The sequence below is a fragment of the Bombina bombina genome, chromosome 5 (genome assembly GCF_027579735.1).
Source record: "Bombina bombina isolate aBomBom1 chromosome 5, aBomBom1.pri, whole genome shotgun sequence".
Lineage (NCBI taxonomy): Eukaryota > Metazoa > Chordata > Amphibia > Anura > Bombinatoridae > Bombina > Bombina bombina.
This window is the reverse complement of record NC_069503.1, coordinates 420,642,859-420,664,945: the sequence shown is the minus strand read 5'-3', so window position 1 is coordinate 420,664,945 and position 22,087 is coordinate 420,642,859. Positions and strand designations below refer to the sequence as shown.

Here is a 22,087-nt window from a genome sequence, read left to right as displayed (position 1 = left end):
TTTGATTCTGGCAATCAATCGAGGAAGCATCGGGAAGGGTGGAAACACGTAAGCCATCCTGAAGTCCCAAGGTGCTGTCAGGGCATCTATCAGGACTGCTTCTGGATCCCTGGATCTGGACCCATAACGAGGAAGCTTGGCGTTCTGTCGAGACGCCATGAGATCTATCTCTGGTTTGCCCCAACGTCGAAGTATTTGGGCAAAGACCTCCGGATGAAGTTCCCACTCCCCCGGATGAAAAGTCTGACGACTTAAGAAATCCGCCTCCCAGTTCTCCACTCCCGGGATGTGGATTGCTGACAGGTGGCAAGAGTGAGACTCTGCCCAGCGAATTATCTTTGATACTTCCATCATAGCTAGGGAGCTTCGTGTCCCTCCCTGATGGTTGATGTAAGCTACAGTCGTGATGTTGTCCGACTGAAACCTGATGAAACTCCGCGTTGTCAACTGGGGCCAAGCCAGGAGGGCATTGAGAACTGCTCTCAATTCCAGAATGTTTATTGGCAGGAGACTCTCCTCCTGACTCCATTGTCCCTGAGCCTTCAGAGAATTCCAGACGGCACCCCAACCTAGAAGGCTGGCGTCTGTTGTTACAAATGTCCAGTCTGGTCTGCTGAATGGCATCCCCCTGGACAGATGTGGCCGAGAAAGCCACCAAAGAAGAGAATTTCTGGTCTCTTGATCCAGATTCAGAGAAGGAATGTTTATTGGCAGGAGACTCTACTATGTCCATTGCCGCTACCATTAAGCCGATTACCTCCATGCATTGAGCCACTGACGGGTGTTGAATGGAATGAAGGGTGCGGCAAGCACTTTGAAGTCTTGTTAACCTGTCCTCTGTCAGGTAAATCTTCATTTTTACAGAATCTATAAGAGTCCCCAGGAAGGGAACTCTTGTGAGTGGAACGAGTGAACTTTTCTTTTCGTTCACCTTCCATCCATGTGACCTTAGAAATGCCAGTACTAACTCTGTATGAGACTTGGCAGTTTGAAAGCTTGAAGCTTGAATCAGAATGTCGTCTAGGTATGGAGCTACCGAGATTCCCCGCGGTCTTAGTACCGCCAGAAGAGCACCCAGAACCTTTGTGAAGATTCTTGGAGCTGTAGCCAATCCGAATGGAAGAGCTACAAACTGGTAATGCCTGTCTAGGAAGGCAAACCTTAGGTACCGGTAATGATCTTTGTGAATCGGTATGTGAAGGTAAGCATCTTTTAAATCTACAGTGGTCATGTACTGACCCTCTTGGATCATAGGTAAAATTGTCCGAATAGTCTCCATCTTGAACGATGGAACTCTTAGGAACTTGTTTAGGATCTTTAAGTCCAGGATTGGTCTGAAAGTTCCCTCTTTTTTGGGAACCACAAACAGATTTGAGTAAAACCCCTGTCCCTGTTCCGATCGTGGAACTGGGTGGATTACTCCCATTAACAAGAGCTCTTGTACGCAGCGTAGAAACGCCTCTTTCTTTGTCTGGATTGTTGACAACCTTGACAGATGAAATCTCTCTCGGAGGAGAGTATTTGAAGTCCAGAAGGTATCCCTGAGATATTATTTCTAGCGCCCAGGGATCCTGGACATCTCTTGCCCAAGCCTGGGCGAAGAGAGAAAGCCTGCCCCCACTAGATCCGATCCCGGATCGGGGGCCCTCAATTCATGCCGTTTTAGGGGCAGCAGTAGGTTTCCTGGTCTGCTTGCCCTTGTTCCAGGACTGGTTAGGTTTCCAGCCTTGTCTGTAGCGAGCAACAGCTCCTTCCTGTTTTGGTGCAGAGGAAGTTGATGCTGCTCCTGCTTTGAAATTACGAAAGGAACGAAAATTAGACTGTCTAGTCTTAGTTTCGGCTTTGTCCTGAGGCAGGGCATGGCCTTTACCTCCTGTAATGTCAGCGATAATCTCTTTCAACCCGGGCCCGAATAAGGTCTGCCCTTTGAAAGGTATATTAAGCAATTTAGACTTAGAAGTAACATCAGCTGACCAGGATTTTAGCCACAGCGCCCTGCGTGCCTGAATGGCGAATCCTGAATTCTTCGCCGTAAGTTTAGTTAGATGTACTACGGCCTCCGAAATGAATGAATTAGTTAGTTTAAGGACTCTAAGCCTGTCCGTAATGTCGTCCAGAGTAGCTGAACTAATGTTCTCTTCCAGAGACTCAATCCAGAACGCCGCTGCAGCCGTGATCGGCGCAATGCATGCAAGGGGTTGCAATATAAAACCTTGTTGAACAAACATTTTCTTAAGGTAACCCTCTAATTTTTTATCCATTGGATCTGAAAAAGCACAGCTATCCTCCACCGGGATAGTGGTACGCTTAGCTAAAGTAGAAACTGCTCCCTCTACCTTAGGGACCGCTTGCCATAAGTCCCGTGTGGTGGCGTCTATTGGAAACATTTTTCTAAATATCGGAGGGGGTGAGAACGGCACACCGGGTCTATCCCACTCCTTAGAAACAATTTCAGTAAGTCTCTTAGGTATAGGAAAAACCTCAGTACTCGTCGGTACCGCAAAATATTTATCCAACCTACACATTTTCTCTGGTATTGCAACTGTGTTACAATCATTAAGAGCCGCTAACACCTCCCCTAGTAATACACGGAGGTTTTCCAGTTTAAATTTAAAATTTGAAATATCTGAATCCAGTCTGTTTGGATCAGAACCGTCACCCACAGAATGAAGTTCTCCGTCCTCATGTTCTGCAACCTGTGACGCAGTATCTGACATGGCCCTAATATTATCAGCGCACTCTGTTCTCACCCCAGAGTGATCACGCTTACCTCTTAGTTCTGGTAATTTAGCCAAAACTACAGTCATAACAGAAGCCATATCCTGTAATGTGATTTGTAATGGCCGGCCAGATGTACTCGGCGCTACAATATCACGCACCTCCCGAGCGGGAGATGCAGGTACTGGCACGTGAGGCGAGTTAGTCGGCATAACTCTCCCCTCGTTGTTTGGTGAAATTTGTTCAATTTGTACAGATTGACTTTTATTTAAAGTAGCATCAATGCAGTTAGTACATAAATTTCTATTGGGCTCCACTTTGGCATTGCAACAAATGACACAGGTATCTTCCTCTGAATCAGACATGTTTAACACACTAGCAAATAAACTTGCAACTTAGAATACAATTCAATTAGAATAATATTAAAAACGTACTGTGCCTTTAAGAAGCACAGAAAATCTATGACAGTTGAAAATTAATAAATTGAAACAGTTATAGCCTCAATCCTTGTAAACAACACAACTTTAGCAAAGGTTTAATCCCAATAGCAAAGATAACAAATTCTGAAAACAGGAAACAATTACAGAATAAACGTTTTTTATCACAGTCAACTATAATTCTCACAGCTCTGCTGAGAGAAATTACCTCCCTCAAAATAAGTTTGAAGAACCCTGAGTTCTGTAGAGATGAACTGGATCATGCAGGAAATACAATGAGCTGCTGACTGAAATAACTGATGCATAGAAAAGGCGCCAAAAAAACGGCCCTTCCCCCTCACACACAGCAGTGAGAGAGAACAGAAACTGTCAGAAAAAGATTAAGCAACTGCCAAGTGGAAAAATGGTGCCCAAACATTTATTCACTCAGTACCTCAGTAAATGAAAACGATTTTACATTCCAGCAAAAACGTTAAACATAATTTCTAGTTATTAAACAGCTTAATGTACTTCTTACAGTGTAATTCTAGTGAAGTACCATTCCCCAGAATACTGAAGTGTAAAGTATACATACATGACATTATATCGGTATGGCAGGATTTTCTCATCAATTCCATTGTCAGAAAATAATAAGCTGCTACATACCTCTATGCAGATTCATCTGCCCGCTGTCCCCTGATCTGAAGTTTACCTCTCCTCAGATGGCCGAGAAACAGCAATATGATCTTAACTACTCCGGCTAAAATCATAACAAAAACTCTGGTAGATTCTTCTTCAAACTCTGCCAGAGAGGTAATAACACTCTCCGGTGCTATTTTAAAATAACAAACTTTTGATTGAAGATATAAAACTAAGTATAATCACCATAGCCCTCTCACACCTCCTATCTAGTCGTTGGGTGCAAGAGAATGACTGGGAGTGACGTAGAGGGGAGGAGCTATATGCAGCTCTGCTGGGTGAATCCTCTTGCACTTCCTGTTGGGGAGGAGTTAATATCCCAGAAGTAATGATGACCCGTGGACTGATCACACTTAACAGAAGAAAGTGTGAATATAAAAAGACTGTGCAAAATTTGATAATAGAAGTAAATTGTAAAGTTGCTTAAAACTGCATGCTCTTTCTGAATCTTAAGTTTATTTTTACTTCAATGTCCAACTGACAACTGATCTTATGGTGATAGCTGAAAGCTCTAGGAGGTGGGCGTGCTATGAAAGCTGACAAGCGTGGAAAACCGTATTACAACACACACGTCTTGCATTACTGATGAGCAGTGGATGAGCTGTTGTAATTACAGGGATACAGATACATTAAATATGTACTACTAGGCATCATAATATACAGTGAATACATGTATGTACATATTTGTATTTAGTGGTTCAGGAGGAGAGGACTGCATCTTTGATGTGGAATACAGTGAGACATATAATAACTGTGGCCTTCACTTATTGACAAGCACTTCAAACTATTTGAGACCATTTCTTTTCTTTATAAAGTTTCAACCCGAGGACTACAAAGTGTCATTGAATGCGATAACTGAAAGCTCCAGCAGGGTGGTGTGCTGCAAAAGCCGACAAGCATGTAAAACCGCAAGTATCATAACACATACCTCTTGATATACTTATGAGCAGTGAAATCACTGTTGCATTTGAGACTCTTCCTTTCCATTATAAAATTTCAACTTGCGGATTACAAAGTCTTATTGAACATTTTTGAGATGAGGACTTATTTTTTCTCCCTTAAGGATGCCTGTGTGTCTGAATAAAGATCACTTGGGAACTTAACCTCTCACATAGAAGTCCTGTTATGCATATATAGTCAAACCTATATTACTGATGTTATCTGTGGTGTGCTGCATATTTTTATTTAGGATGTTTTTTGGGTATGTAGGCGATACCTTATTCATGCACCCCATATGTGATACACATATGATTCCTTTTCCGGAAAGAGAGTTTTTCATAACTGGGAACTTGAGACTGTTTCTACCTCAACAAAAGGGGAATACAGTCCCATTTATGAGCCATAAGAATTACAGCTTCCAAGTGAGGTTTTACAACTCCACAAGGGGTAGTACCATTGCGTGATACCTTGCTGCTAGGCATGAGTAAAAATTTGTATTCAGCATTTATTATGGAAATAAATAACACAAATATGCGGATTGGCACAGAAATGTGTGTGTTGACCCTAATACATTTGGCACTGAAAATAGCCATATGCCGCAGGCCCAATGCCAAATATGATTTTTTTTTTTGCTCATGCTCACTTCCCACTCCTATACTCTCCAAATGTTATATTTATTAATTTTATTACAAATATTAGGGTTCAAGAATGTGTTTGACTGATTAAGCTTTGCTGGCCTCCTATTGTCACAAATATATGAGGTAAACACAAGGGCCTATCATGCCCTGCAATAAGTAGTGGCACTGCTACAGGGCTCCACTTGCATCATGTCTGGATCCTCTGTGTGGTCTAAACCCCCCCCCCCCGCACATAACAGGGCTCAAAAGTGTACATGAAGTGTATCGATTTGCCTTTAGAAATATGGTGGCATTGTTTCAAAGATGTCTACCACTGCAATGGTGTGTAGAAATAAACTGCCTCCATATTTGTACAGGAAGGATGTGCAAGTATATCTTGCTCGTATTTGTCTGCTGGTTTACAACCAGAAAGGGTACCATTGAAATGGAAGTCGCGTCACAGCCTTTGCCCTGAGGACCAGTGAGGTCTAGTTATGTCCCTGGGTAAACGCAAGATAAAAAAGTTGGGGGGGTGGAGGGAATTAGGGACAGCAGATTTATAAGTGCCTAAGTCAGCAAAATAAAACTAAATACACTAGTGGTTTAACAGTGTTGTGGAGGATAAACAAACAGGGGAATAAATACCGCCCACAAATTACCTTACTGCCCCGTACACTAAAAACAAATATAACACAACCTAACAAACACAGCGACCTATAGGGAATCTACATGTTATAACTTATGTATCAATATCCAGCAACATTTAATATCCTAAAGAGCACATTCAGTTTATTGTGCTCTTAGCAGGCACCCTCATTGGATAATACACAGGATGCTTATAAAATACTGTTACATAGTAATATAGGGTCAGTAATACAGAAATGACATATACTAAGCAAATAATTGTCATCCTGGACAAAACACTAATTTAAAAGATATTAAACAGTGCTCCTTTAGTAAAAACAAATATGTTAAAGCAAAGTAAACATACAAATAAACAGATTGTGCAAAATGTACTTGTTTGATTGTAAAATGAGCACTTAGACATTTTCAGTGTAGCCACTGCCCACAGGGAAATAGAGATGGCTTTTGGCAAATATAGGTTCCTTTCTGTCTCTTATATAATATTTACTTAATAGTAGGACTGCGCATTTGGCTGCTGAATACAGAAGAAGGTAGCTGTTCTTGGCCTTCAGCTCTTTCCAAAGCCGGATTTCTGCTTGTGAAAGTGCAACACACTAAGATCTGGATTTGCACAGATCTTAGTGTGTTGCACTTTCACAAAAGTAAATCTGGCTCATAAAAGAGCCAAAGGCTGTGAGCAGACATCTTCTTCCACATTCAACATGCCTACCCAGCTCATGTTACGCTAAATGTTTTGACATCAAGCTAAATATGCCATCCTGTGGACCACAGCCTCCTGTGACAGGAAGTAATGGACACTGCACAAATTAAGTTAAAAAAAAAAATTAAAGGCAATTTAAAAATGATGAATAATACATATTGCAAAGCTTTCTATTTAGTAACAGCCACTGCTTTTTTTTTTATTACGACTTTTAAACAGTTTAAAGGATTACCGTCTTTAGCTTTTCTTAAGCAAAACTCACCCAACATTAAACATTGCAATTATAAATTAAATCTACCTTTTCATTTTCAAAAACGAAGCTCCCTTTAGCCGAAAAAATAAACTTTATTTCATGTCACTGACGTCACGTTAACCAGCCCTCAAATGTGGGCCGTCTAAGCAATAACATTCTGGCCAATCGTATCCCCAGTATTAACATGTAATTAAAATATAATTTCGTCATTAAACGCATGCACAATCGTTTTCTATTAGTATCGCATGCGCATATTGCGGCATAGAAGCCGACATCACCGCCAGCAGAGAAAATAACGCATGTGCACACTGCGCAGCATACTCATCTGAAGCTGGATCAACAGAGAGTGTCTTCTTAGCCCTAAGACGGCGACGTTGCCGATGATGTTGCGTGTAGTCGCGCATGCGCATTGTGTCCGTTAGTCGCCATGTTCCAACTGGAGTTGTCCTCCAGGATTGGAATACAGTTAGGGAGTATAAATACGTGGGTTTGGAAAAAGGTGAAAATTATTAAACTGATATATTGCAAACGACAAAGATTTGAAATAGGATGTACTTTAAAAAAGTAATTATTTATTGGTATACTATTGTTAGAACACGAGTGAATATTTGACTACAGTGTCCCTTTAAGTACACTGGATGTACAAACGCAAAAAAACCCACAAAAAAAAAAAAACAAAACAAAAAAACTGAAATTCGTACAAAATACAAAGCGTAATTGTTGTTTTTGCAAAAAATAGGCGGAACATGGGAGATCCAGGGGTATATATGAAATAGTCTCAAAACCCAGAGTAATTCTGTAAAAGATTTTTGCACTGCAGATCTCACAATTTTATAATGATGGTGAGCTTTTCTCAAAACACTTAATACCCTAATAGAAAAACACATGTATATGAAAATAGAAGCTATTGTAAGATGCTATATGAAGAAAGCAGAGTAATGTGATTGTATTGGCTGCATGTTTTCATTTTTAAAGTGCCCCCCCCCCCACTCCCTGCTAACTTCAGAGCGAAGTGTCCCTTTCCAGTAAACACCATTTATATAGGAGCCATCTCGCCACTTGCAGGGACTGCCCCCCCCCCCCCTTTTTTTTTTTTTTTTTTTTTAACAATAATTCCACCATGGCAACCTTAAACAACTAATTTACTTATTTTATCAAATTTGCTTCATCTTCTTGGTATCCTTTGTTGAAAAGCATTTACAATTTACTTCATTCTTCAGATATCCTTTGTTGAAGAAATAATGCACATGGGTGAGCCAATCACAAGAGGCATCTACGTGCAGCCACCAATAAGCAGCTACTGAGCCTATTTAGATATGCTTTTCAACAAAGGATGTCAAGAGAATGAAGCAAATTAGATAATAGAAGTAAATTGGAAAGTTGTTTAAAATAGCATGCTCTTTCTAAATCATGAAAAAAATTGCGTTTTATTTTGCTTTAACCCCTTGAGTGCTAGCGACGGCTGATTCGCTGCAGAGTTTTCCACTCAGGTGCTAACAACGGCTCAGAGCCGTCGCTAGCACTCTCCCACTTTGAGGGAGATCTGGGGGCTCCTACCCTGGCGATCGGGCCTGTATGACAGGCATCGCTGAGGCTTCACGTTTTGTGTGTTGACGTCACACACAATGACATGATGACGTCACTGCGCAACTTTATTAAAAAAAGACAATGGACAATATAGGGAAAGGAGGCATGCTGCTTAGAACCCTGTATCTCAGGCATCTACGCAGCTACAGACACCCAAGACAAAAGGTAATAGCCTAACCTTTCCAATGGTATAAGTCCTGGGGATCTGAAAAGAAAAAAAAAAAGTTTAAAAAAAAAAAAAAATCCCTCAAATGTGCTTACCACCCAGGTGGGAAAGTGGTTAGCACTCAAAGGGTTAATATAGAACATTATAAAAATGGAAATATAAAAAAAGGTAAACAATTTTATTTCTATTGAAGGAATCCATAACTGAATGACTTTCTATAACGTACATTGTGGGTATTATTTTTTTTCTAATTTATTTCTACTAAAAAAATAAAATTTTAAAAAATGAAAAATATTTACAAAATATAATTTAACCCCTCCCAAAAAAAAAAAGTTCAAGTGAAGTGTTAAGTGCATCTTCTAACTCCATTAACGCCCCCCCCCCCCAAAAAAAAAAACAAACAAACAAAAAAAACTAACACAAAACAAATCTAAATTCAAGTGATAACTTCAACAAACATGGGACCTTGTGCATGTTTATTAGACCCCCTTCTATAGTGCTAATGCTCAGCTTGGTGATTTTTCACAAAAAATACAATACAAATGGGCAGGGCAGATGAGCAATGAAGATTGTGATTTCCTAAACAAAGTCCCACATGTCAACTAATGGAACATTTGCTCTCAAACAGAGCAATTCAACTCCAGAACAACTTGCATTAGGGTTTTCTCTCAAACCCTATGTTGTCCCCTTCAACAATATCTAAAGGGATAAAAGGTTTTCTCCATTTTGCTTTGAGATAACACTTTATTTACTCTTTACATATAGACTTACTGGCAGTAATGTCTAATCTGTTAGCCAAGCACTTGAAAAGTAATAACAACAAAGTTATAAGAGTTGTAGGTGTTTATTTTTCAAATACAAATAAACCAGACAAATTAAATTAGCCAAACCGCAATGGATGTTTCGATAACCGTCCTGCATCACGCAAATCCTATGTGTGTTAAAAACCTAAAATTGCAAAGAAAATATTATAATGTGTTACAGACAAGCAACAGTGCCCACATTTTTTCTTTTGTGATTCAGATAGAGCATGCAATTTTAAGCAACTTTCTAATTTACTCCTATTATCAATTTTTCTTTATTATCTTGGTATCTTTGTATCTTGGAATCTTTATTTGAAATGCAAGAATCTAAGTTTAGATGCCGGCTTTTATTTCAAATAAAGATAGCAAGAGAACAAAGAAAAAATGATAATAGGAGTAAATTAGAAAGTTGCTTAAAATTGCCTGCTCTATCTGAATCAAAAGAAAAAAAATTGGGTACAGTGTCCCTTTAACGTCAGGTCCAGAGCAGTAATGGATTTGAGTCCTAGATAAAAACCATCAATGCATATCTGAGTCCTAGCTAAAAACATCTTGTGAGCCAATGACAAGAGGCATATTAGGGTAGCCACGAATCCCCAGCTAGCTTCCAGTAGTACATTGCTACTTTCAGGCCTAACTAGATATGCTTTTCTAAAAAGGATACCAATAAAGGTAAGTGCATTTGGTAAATTGAAGAGTCTCTTAAATTTGCATGTTCTGTCTCAAACCAATAAAACATAATTTATGCAAGAACTTACCTGATAAATTCATTTCTTTCATATTGGCAAGAGTCCAGGAGCTAGTGACGTACGGGATATACAATCCTACCAGGAAGGGCAAAGTTTCCCAAACCTCAAAATGCCTATAAATACACCCCTCACCACACCCACAATTCAGTTTAACAAATATCCAAGTAGTGGGGTGATAAAGAAAGGAGTAAAAAGCATCAAAGAAATTTGGAATGATTGTGCTTTATACAAAAAAATCATAACCACCATAAAAAGGGTGGGTCTCATGGACTCTTGCCAAAATGAAAGAAATTAATTTATCAGGTAAGTTCTTACATAAATTATGTTTTTTTTCATGTAATTGGCAAGAGTCCATGAGCTAGTGACGTATGGGATATCAAATACCCAAGATGTGGAACTCCACGCAAGAGTCACTAGAGAGGCAGGGATAAAAATAAACAACAGCCAAATGCTGAAAAAATAATCCACAACCCAAAATATAAGTTATTCTCATGAAGAAAAGAAACATAAAACATCAGCAGAAGAATCAGACTGAAACAGCTGCCTGAAGAACTTTTCTACCAAAAACTGCTTCGGAAGAAGCAAATACATCAAAACGGTAGAATTTAGTAAATGTATGCAAAGAGGACCAAGTCGCTGCTTTGCAAATCTGATCAACTGAAGCTTCATTCTTAAAAGCCCACAAAGTGGAGACTGATCTAGTAGAATGAGCTGTAATTCTCTGAGGCGGGGCATGACCCGACTCCAAATAAGCTTGAAGAATCAAAAGTTTTAACCAAGAGGCCAAGGAAATAGCAGAGGCTTTCTGAAATTTCCTAGGACCAGAAAATATAAAAAATAGACTAGAAGTCTTTCTGAAATCTTTAGTAGCTTCAACATAATATTTCAAAGCATGTAAGGATCTTTCCAAAGGATTTTTAGGATTAGGACACAAAGAAGGAACAACAAATTCTCTACTAATGTTGTTAGAATTCACAACCTTAGGTAAAAATTCAAATGAAGTCCGCAAAACCGCCTTATCCTGATGAAAAATCAGAAAAGGAGATTCACAAGAAAGAGCAGATAGCTCAGACAATCTTCTAGCAGAAGAGATGGCCAAAAGGAACAATACTTTCCAAGAAAGTAGTTTAATGTCCAAAGAATGCATAGGCTCAAACGGAGGAGCCTGTAACGCCTTCAAAACCAAATTAAGACTCCCAGGAGGAGAAATTGATTTAATGACGGGCTTAATACAAACTAAAGCCTGTACAAAGCAGTGAATATCAGGAAGTTTAGCAATCTTTCTGTGAAATAAAACTGAAAGAGCAGAGATTTGTCCCTTCAAGGAACTTGCAGACAAACAAATATCCAAACCATCCATCCTGGAGAAACTGTAAAATTCTAGGAATTCTAAAAGAATGTCAAGAGAATTTATGAGAAGAACACCATGAAATGTAAATCTTCCAAACTCGGTAATAAATCTTCCTAGAGACAGATTTACGAGCTTGTAACATAGTATTAATTACTGAGTCAGAGAAACCTCTATGACTTAATACTAAGCGTTCAATTTCCATACCTTCAAATTTAACGATTTGAGATCCTGATGGAAAAACGGACCTTGAGACAGTAAGTCCGGCCTTAACGGAAGTGGCCAAGGTTGGCAACTGGACATCTGAACAAGATCCGCATACCAAAACCTGTGGGGTCATGTTGGAGCCACCAGCAACACAAACGATTGTTCCATGATAATCTTGGAGATCACTCTCGGAAGAAGAACTAGAGGCGGGAAGATATAAGTAGGATGATAACACCAAGGAAGTGTCAGCGCATCCACTGCTTCCGCCTGAGAATCCCTGGACAAGTATCTGGGAAGTTTCTTGTGTAGATAAGAGGCCATCAGATCCATTTCTGGAAGACCCCACATCTGAACAATCTGAGAAAACACATCCGGATGGAGAGACCACTCCCCTGGATGCAAAGTCTGACGCCTGAGATAATCTGCCTCCCAATTGTCTACACCTGGGATATGAACCGCAGAAATTATACAAGAACTGGATTCCGTCCAAACAAGTATCCGAGATACTTCTTTCATAGCTAGGGTACTGTCCCACACTGATGAAGGACATATGTCACAGTTGTGATATTGTCTGTCTGAAAACAAATGAATGGTTCTCTCTTCAACAGAGGCCAAAACTGAAGAGTTCTGAGAATTGCACAGAGTTCTAAAATATTGATTGGTAATCTCGCCTCTTGAGATTTCCAAACCCCTTGTGCTGTCAGAGATCCCCAGACAGCTCCCCAACCTGAAAGACTCGCATCTGAAGTGATCACAGTCCAGGTTGGCCAAACAAAAGAGGCCCCTTGAACACTGGTAATTTAACCACCTCGTCAGAGTGTCGAATATTGGGATTTAAGGATATTAATTGTGATATCTTTGTATAATCCTGGCACCATTGATTCAGCATGCAAAGCTGGAGAGGTCTCATGTGAAAACGAGCAAAAGGAATCGCGTTCGATGCTGCAGTCATGAGGCCTAAAACTTCCATGCACATAGCCACTGAAGGGAATGACTGAGACTGAAGGCGCCGACATGCTGCAAACAATTTCAAACGTCTCTTGTCTGTTAGAGACAGAGTCATGGACACTGAATCTATCTGGAAGCCTAAAAAGGTGACCCTTGTCTGAGGAATCAAAAAACTTTTGGGTAAATTGATCCTCCAACCATGTTTTGGAAGAAACAACACAAGTTGATTTGTGTGAGATTCTGCAGAACGTAAAGACTGAGCTAGTACCAAGATATCGTCCAAATAAGGAAACACTGCAATACCCTGTTCGCTGATTACAGAGAGTAGGGCACCCAGAAACTTTGAAAAGATTCTTGGAGCTGTTGCTAGGCCAAATGGAAGAGATAATGATCTGGATGAATCTGAATATGGGAGGTATGCATCCTGCAAGTCTATTGTAGAAATATAATGTCCTTGCTGAACAAAAGGCAGAATAGTCCTTATAGTCACCATCTTGAAAGTTGGTACTCTTACATAATGATTCAAAATTTTCAGATCCAGAACTGGTCTGAATTAATTTTCTTTCTTTGGGTCAATGAATAGATTTGAATAAAACCCCAGGCCTTGTTCCTGAAAAGGAACCGGCATGATTACCCCTGAAACCTCCAGATCTGAAACACACTTCAGGAAAGCCTGAGCTTTTACTTGATTTACTGGGATGCGTGGGAGAGAAAAAAATAATATAAATAAATCTCCTCACAGGTGGTCTTACTCTGAATCCAATTTGGTACCTCTGAGAGACAATGCTCTGAATCCATTGATTTTGGACAGAATTTATCCAAACATCCTTGAAAAACCTTAATCTGCCCCCTACCAGCTGAGCTGGAATGAGGGCCGCACCTTCATGCGGACTTAGGGGCTGACTTTGGTTTCTTAAAAGGCTTGGATTTATTCCAATTTCAGGAAGGCTTCCAATTGGAAACAGATTCCTTGGGGGAAGGATAAGGTTTTTGTTCCTTATTTTGACGAAAGGAACGAAAACGATTAGAAGCCTTAGGTTTTTTTATCCTGAGGCAAAAAAACTCCTTTCACCCCCCCCCCCCCAGTAACAGTTGAAATAATAGAATCCAACTGAGAACCAAATAAATTATTACATTGGAAAGAAAGAGATAGCAATCTAGACTTAGATGTCATATCAGCATTCCAAGATTTAAGCCACAAAGCTCTTCTAGCTAAAATAGCTAAAGACATAGATCTAACATCAATTTTGATAATATCAAAAATGGCATCACAAATAAAATGATTAGCATATTGCAGTAAGCGGACATTGCTAGATATGTCAGAATCCAATTCTTGTTGCGCTAAATTCTCCAACCAAAAAGTTGAAGCAGCTGCAACATCAGCCAAAGTAATTGCAGGTCTAAGAAGATGACCTGAATATAAATAGGCTTTCCTTAGATAAGATTCAATCTTCCTATCTAAAGGAAGTACTATCTTCAATAGGAATAGTGGTTAGTTTAGCAAGAGTAGAAATAGCCCCATCAACTTTGGGGATCTTTTCCCAAAACTCTATTGCAATTGCTGGTAAAGGAAACAATTTTTTAAACCTTGCAAAAGGATTAAAAAGGAGTACCTGGCTTATTCCATTCCTTAGAAATCATGTCAGAAATAGCATCAGGAATAGGAAAAACCTCTGGAGTAACCACAGTAGGTTTAAAAACAGCATTTAAATGTTTACTGGTTTTAATATCAAGAGGACTAGCTTCCTCAATATCCAAAGTAATTAACACTTCTTTTAACAAAGAACGCATATACTCTATTTTAAATAAATAAGTAGATTTGTCAGTGTTAATGTCTGAGGACGGATCTTCTGAATCAGATAGATCCTCTTCAAAGGTGGATAATTCATTATGATGTCGGTCATTTGAAATTTCATCAACTTTATCAGAAGTTTTAAAAGACCTCTTATGCTTATTAGAAGGTGGAAATACAGACAAAGCCTTCTGAATAGAATCAGTAACAAATTCTTTAAAATTCATAGGTATATCATGTACATTAGAAGTTGAGGGAACTGCAACCGGCAATGTACTATTACAGATGGAAACTCTATCTGCATGTAAAAGTTTATCATGACAACTATTACAAATGACATTTGGAGATATAATCTCCACAATTTTACAACAAATGCACTTAGCTTTGGTAGAACCGATGTCAGGCAGCAAAGTTCCAGCAGATACTTCTGAGGCAGGATCAGATTGAGACATTTTGCAAAATGTAAAAGAAAAAAACAACATATAAAGCAAAATTATCAATTTCCTTATCTGACAGTTTCAGGAATGGGAGAAAAAGCAAATAGCATAGTCTTCTGATATAGCAAAAGGCAAGAGGCAAAAGCAATGGGGCAATAAATAAAGAAAAAAAAAAAATAAAATTGTCGCCAAGTATGACGCACATTGTAACAGAAATTTTTTTTGGTGCCAACCATGTTCGGAAATGACACTAGCGACGCAACCCTGTGTGAACCCCTGCGTCAAGTATGACGCCGGAAATGACGAACTTGCGTCAACGGACGTGCCTTTTGCGCCAAGAATGACGCAATAAAGAATAGCATTTAGCGCACCTGCGAGCCTAAGACAGCCCGCAATTTGAACAAGTAGTCAATTGAAAAAAAGACTAAACCCCAGGTAAGAAAAATATTTCTAAATATTAACTTTCCCAAATATGAAACTGACAATCTGCAAAAGGAAATACATGAACCTGACTCATGGCAAATATAAGTACAATACATATAATGTATTTAGAACTTTATATAAATGCATAAAGTGCCAAACCATAGCTGAGGTGTCTTAAGAAATAAAAACACTTACCCAAAGACACCCATCCACATATAGCAGATAGCCAAACCAGTACTGAAACAGTTATCAGTAGAGGTAATGGTATATGAGAGTATATCGTCGATCTGAAAAGGGAGGTAGGAGATGAATCTCTACGACCGATAACAGAGAACCTATGAAAAAGACCCCCATTAGGAAAATCATTGCATTCAATAGGTAATACTCTCTACGTCCCTCTGACATTCGCTGTACTCAGAGGAATCGGGCTTCAAAATGCTGAGAAGCGCATATCAACGTAAAAATCTTAGCACAAACTTACTTCACCACCTCCATAGGAGGCAAAGTTTGTAAAACTGAATTGTGGGTGTGGTGAGGGGTGTATTTATAGGCATTTTGAGGTTTGGGAAACTTTGCCCCTCCTGGTAGGATTGTATATCCCATACGTCACTAGCTCATGAACTCTTGCAGGGGAGGAACTAACAGTGATGCAAAAGTCGCAACTGCGACCGGGTCCTCCCCTCAGGGGGGCCTGAGTGCTCAGCTCAAACTTAGATCTTCCCACTAGCAACTTTGGCGCGCAAATTGGTAGTCAGTGACTCTGCAACACTGTAGTCGCAGAGCTAAGGGCAGTTAGAATGGCAGCTGAGCTGAAGGCAAGCGCAACGCTGAGTGAGCTAAGTCGCAGGTATGGTAATGTATCTCACTCTCTGATTTACTGCTTATGCGGCTAGTACAATGGGTTTCTGAAGCCAACGATTAAAGTTGTTTGTTGTACAAAACACTATGTTAATGGTGAGAGTGTAGTGTAGAGCAGAGGGGACTGTAGTGTGTTTACACAAAGCAGGAGGAAGAAATGGTAATCACTACCGAGCCAGGAAACAGTGTGGAGCAGTTAAAGCAGTAGGATCCGCCCCCAGCCAGAGCCTGCTCCGTGTTACTGGGGCTGATGATGGTGCTCTAATTTCACAGTAGTACTTCTAAGTTTTTCATATTTGGCATCTGTCTGCTAAATTTTGCTGTCTGATGGTAAGTGGACTAAACCTTTTCAGAGCAGGAATTCCTGATGTTTATTTCCCTGCTGTCAGGAGAATTCAGCACAGTTTGTTGTCTGTGCAGGGCAAAGTGTCAGTCACTCCTCCCAGCTTCAGACAAGCCCCAGAGATAAAAGTACATGTTTTTACACTAGGTTATTTAGCTATAGAGAGGTTAAGCCCTACCTCCTCCCTTTCTGCTTTTTGTTGGATGTAACCCCTTGGCTGCCAAAGAAGACTGAAATGGTAGCCAAGGTACTTAAAATTACTTGAACAAGCACATGAAACACAACACATATGCACACCTACAAAGTAAAAAAAAAACCACAGTGTCTGCTGTACTTTATGTGTAGTCAAATGCCTTCTGTATATCAAGTTGTGTTGTATAGTACAGTACTGTGTGCAATGAAATTCTGTTATGTGTAGTCAGTCACACTACTATTATACCCCCAGTTATACTACAGTGCTGCATATAATATAATACAGCTGTTTGCAGTCACAGTTCTGCTGTATAGTGCCATACCATTGTGTCTGACTGTATATGAAGTTATAGTCACACTCAAAGTTGTATATAGTGTGTAACCCTGATGTGTATATTTTACATGGTACTAATATATATATATATATATATATACACACATACATATATACACACATATATATATATATATATATATATACACACACACATACATATATATATACACACACACATACATATATATATACACACACATACATATATACATACACACACATACATATATACATACACATACATATATATATACATACACATACATACATACATACATACATACATATATATATATATATATATATATACACATACACATACACACACACATATATACACACACACAAACATGGATTTCACATTGCTTTGTATGTACTAGTTGTAATATTATACCAGCACTCAGTCTTTAAAGTGTGCACACTTAAAGAGTCACTGCCACAGGCTCCTACAAATCGAGCAACATACAAATCCAGTAGAAAAACTCTTAGGCAAACCCACTTCTTTTAAAGCAAAAAGGTCATGCTTTATTATTCTACCTTTTTTGCATTAAAAGAAGAAATGTTTCCTATGTACACTCCTGCTGGTGTAATGCTGCTGCTGCTGTTTATTATGGTCTTATACTTCCCTGCTTAAATTATTGTGTGTTACTGATGCATATATATTAGTGTCAAATTCTTGTTTGTTTATTAAGGTATATCTCACACTAGTGTGTGTATGTCACCGTGCGTAAGTTACTATCATAATATTGTGTGAATACTTGTGTCAAATGCTGTTGTTAGTGTCGCAGACTGGTGTATGTCTATGTGTTAAGAATAATACAGGATACATCGGCTTTAGGTGCCAGGGGTGTAGAGCACAAAATAAAATTAAAACAACTGCGTTTCGGTCATTAAAATGGCCCTGTCTCAATTTTATTTTTGTCATTTTCCGAAAATTAAATGTGGGTGAGTGCTGCAAACCCCTATCTTTTCCTCTCCTGTCTATGGGAGTGTATGATGTATGTCTATGTGTTTCACTTTGGTGTACATGTGTAATGCAGGCTGGTGTACTTATATGTTACACTTTGTTATGTTAATATTATATTTTTTATATTACTATAGCTTTATAATATTCCTTAGTTTTTTCAAGCTGTACTGGTAAAATCCCAGTTACTCCCAATCCAGTATTTGAGATCATGAGTTCCTCCATATCATGATTTTCAAATCAATTGTGTTAAACGGACAGTCTACACCAGAATTTTTATTGTTTTAAAATATAGATAATCCCTTTATTACCCATTCCCCAGTTTTGCATAACCAACACAGTTATATTAATATACTTTTAACCTCTGTGATTATCTTGTATCTAAGCCTCGGCAAACTGCCCCTTTGTTTCAGTTCTTTTGACAGACTTTCAGTTTAGCCAATCAGTGCCTGCTCCCAGATAATTTCACGTGCACGAGCACAGTGTTATCTATATGAAATACGTGAACTAACACCCTCTAGTGGTGAAAAACTTAAAATGCATTCTGAAAAGAGGTGGCCTTTAAGGTCTAAGAAATTAACATATGAACCTCCTAGGTTAAGCTTTCAAATAATACCAAGAGAACAAAGCAAAATTGGTGATAAAAGTAAATTGGAAAATTGTTTAAAATGACATGCTCTATCTGAATCATTAAAGTTTATTTTGGCCTAGACTGTCCCTTTAAGTAGCATAATCCTTTAAAGCCTAACCATCTTCAGCAAAATGTGACGTTTGCATTCTACAGACTCGTAAGAATATAAGGCTTTTCTTCAATTTATCCAGGGCTGCTTTTTATTTCCAGTACAGCCCTGGTAGCATAATCTAGTGCATTAAATTATATAACAAACCGACATAACACTTACATGCTAAATTAAAAGATACTTAAACTCGTAGGTTGAGCATAATGCTGCTGCTTGAAGACATGTACCATTATGTGTTTTATATGCTTTCCACAATAGGGAATTAAATTCAATTTAATTATTTTGTTATTGGGAGTGACAAGCAGTTTAGAAAATTCTTTTTTTTTTTGGGGGGGGGGGGGGGGAGGCCCTTCTTGGATTCTTGCCAATTACATGAAAGAAAGTTTAATTTTTAGTTTCATGTCCCAATCACAACACAAATTTAAAAACCATTTCTTTTAATAATGCAGATGTTCCACCTATTGCCATTATATTTTCATTATACAGCATTGGGTTCCGTTTAGTGTTTCCACCATTAAGGGCTAGATTTATCAAAGCTGAGGCGTGAAATCCCGCCCCCTGCCCGCGCACAGCCAATCGCGCAAGCAGGAGCTGTCAATCTCCTTGGTCGGACTCGACCGCAGAGATTGAATTTCGCCACCTTAGAGGTGGCGAAGAGCTTAGGGAAGCATTATGGCGAGCAAGTTCTTGTGAGAACTTGCAGCCGTAGGGGCTTGATAAATCGAGCCCTAAAAGTACAGAACAGTCAAACTTAAACTTTCATGGTTCAGATAGAACCTACAATTTTAAACACCTTTCCAATTTACTTCTATTATCTCATTTGTTTTGTTCTCTTTGAAGCTTTGTTTAAAAGCATACCTAAGTAGGTTCAGAAGCAGCAATGCACTACTGGGAGCTAACTGCTGAGATTGGTGGATGACAAGGGCGCATACATCTCTTGTCATTGGCTCACCTGAAGTGTTTAGCTGGCTCCTGCTAGTGCATTGCTGTGCCTTCAACAAAGAATACCAAGTGAATAACACAAATGTGATAATATAATTACATTTTGAAGTTATAAGTGTAAACTCTTAGCAGAATCATTTCCCTTTTAAGGGAGTATAACAGATTTATCTTCAGTTTACACTAAAAAAGTGCTACTGTATTTAGTTAAAACACTATTCCTTGTCATACTTGTGAACAGAGCTGTGGTAGTTGTCCCTGTCAGCTATTGAGACTAAATACGATAGTAAGGAGTAAGTTTTATTTTGCACTAAAAACAGCCTTTACTTTGATGTCACCCTGAGTCGAGTTCGTATGTCTTTTGCCTATAAAACCTCTTTCATAGAAAAAAAAAATATAAATGTTGTTCAGCAGCGCTGCATCTAGATACTGAACACACTTGCGCTACATTCCGTTACAGACGGGAGCGTGCGCTTTACTCACCGTTTCAGCCAACAGGAGGGCTCCGGGCGGGGTTAATAAGAAGTTTCGGTCATAGGACAAGCTGGCGCTGCTGGAGAAGTTGTCACTCTGGGTGCTGATGGTGGTGGTCACCGTGTTAGAGCGGGGTCGCTCCTCATCCATCTCCCCTACGGAGATCCCAGGCACACTCAGGGAGACCCCTTCACATACCAACACATACCCCCCTTGCCCTTAGTGGGTGTAATAATGCCCTTGGCGTGCTACCATATCTTATTCCCAGAGAGGTGTTTGCTAGGTCTAGGGAATGTGCCAGCTGCAGGAGGTCACTACACCTCCCTCTTGCACACAAGGGGCTGGGGTAGGGCGGTGCTCAGGTACAGCATTACACACGCCTAGCGTTTATTTACCATAAATAATAAGTGTTACCTGCCACATGCTTCTCATACCCACCATATGCATATCTGAGGCTGCCCCCGGCGCTGGGAAATATTAAAGAAGAGTGGGTGAAAATGACATCGGTGCTATATGCACTGGGAGACCGATACCCCCTACCCCATGGCATAACCGTGCGAGGGAGAGCGCGGCCTCTCTGACTTTGCTTAGCTCTGTCTCCCTCCATAACCTCAGGTTGCAGTTCCAGGCGCATATGTGTCTAGAATACGCGGAATCTGCGCAGAGATTTGTAGAGCGGGAGAGGTGCACTGCAAAACCTGGACTTCGTAACTGGACTGGACTGTGTCTTCACTTTAAAAGTGCTGCACTGACTGCCCCTAATATAAACTAAATGTATTATTAGCGAAAAGCCAAAAAAACTCAAATAAATGTTGCAATTGAACTACACATATGATATAACAATAAAGTCATAACATTAAAAGTAATAAGGGTTGAGGTCAGATTATCCTATTTTTAAAGAGAAATGGAGTAACCATTGCCAGGGTTTTTTAGATGTGCTTTCGTGTCTTAATATTTGTTTTACTTAGGAATCAATTTAGCTGCCCTATGGCATCCGGGGTAAAACGCATTAAGGGCCAGATAACTAGTGAAGCGTTATTTAAAGTAAATTTAAGTTAGCTTTGGGAAGTGCTAATATTATCACATTAAAGGGACAGTAAACCTAAGAATTTTCTTTATATATTTCTAAATGCTGCATGTCAAAAATGTAAAAAAACATAAATTTATTAAAATTCAATGTGTATGACTAATAGTAAATGTTTCACAAACATAACATCTCATTCGGCAACGAAGTCCGACTAAGACGTGTTTTAAAATGTTATTTGCATCACCGCTTGATTGCTTCCAATCCCCTGTATATCGTCTGCGCAGTTTTTTTACTGTCAGGGACGCGCGTTCTTTGATTGACAGGGGCAGTATCCGTCCGACGTCAATAGCGATCTTGTATTTAGCCTTGTGTTGCCGAAATTTTAAATTGCGCATGCGCTGTGCTGATCGACAGGTAAAAAAAAAAAGATTGAGAACGAGCGTTAGTGGGAGGAACGGGGGTTGTTTTAGACCGGCCCATGGGATTGACTTAGCGAAAAATAATAACTCCCATAGCTGCTGCGGATGGCTGGGCGGAGAATAAAGGCTTTATCAACGGTTAGAACAGATAAGTAAAACATCTTATATCTTAATATATAACCGTTTAAAAAAAAAAAAGGATTATTCGTTATGAAATAGACATACTAAGAGTATATGTGCAATGGCTAGCGCTATCGTTTACTGACACTTTAAAAGTTGAAAGTAAACTTTTCACAGGAGCACTAACCTGATGCACGCAAAGCCAAACTTAATATTGTGTGTATGTT

General features: G+C 39.3%; 1 protein-coding gene across 1 annotated transcript in view; it reads right to left on the bottom strand.

The window, feature by feature from the left end:
- The window catches only part of CMTM8 (CKLF like MARVEL transmembrane domain containing 8), a 184,841-nt gene extending 164,227 nt beyond the window's left edge, over positions 1-20,614 (bottom strand). The window contains exon 1 of the mRNA XM_053714254.1: positions 20,304-20,614. Within this exon, the coding sequence (XP_053570229.1) occupies positions 20,304-20,444 (141 nt within the window). The 5' untranslated portion in view covers positions 20,445-20,614. The remainder of the gene's footprint in view (positions 1-20,303) is intronic.
- Positions 20,615-22,087: the final 1,473 nt, after the last annotated feature.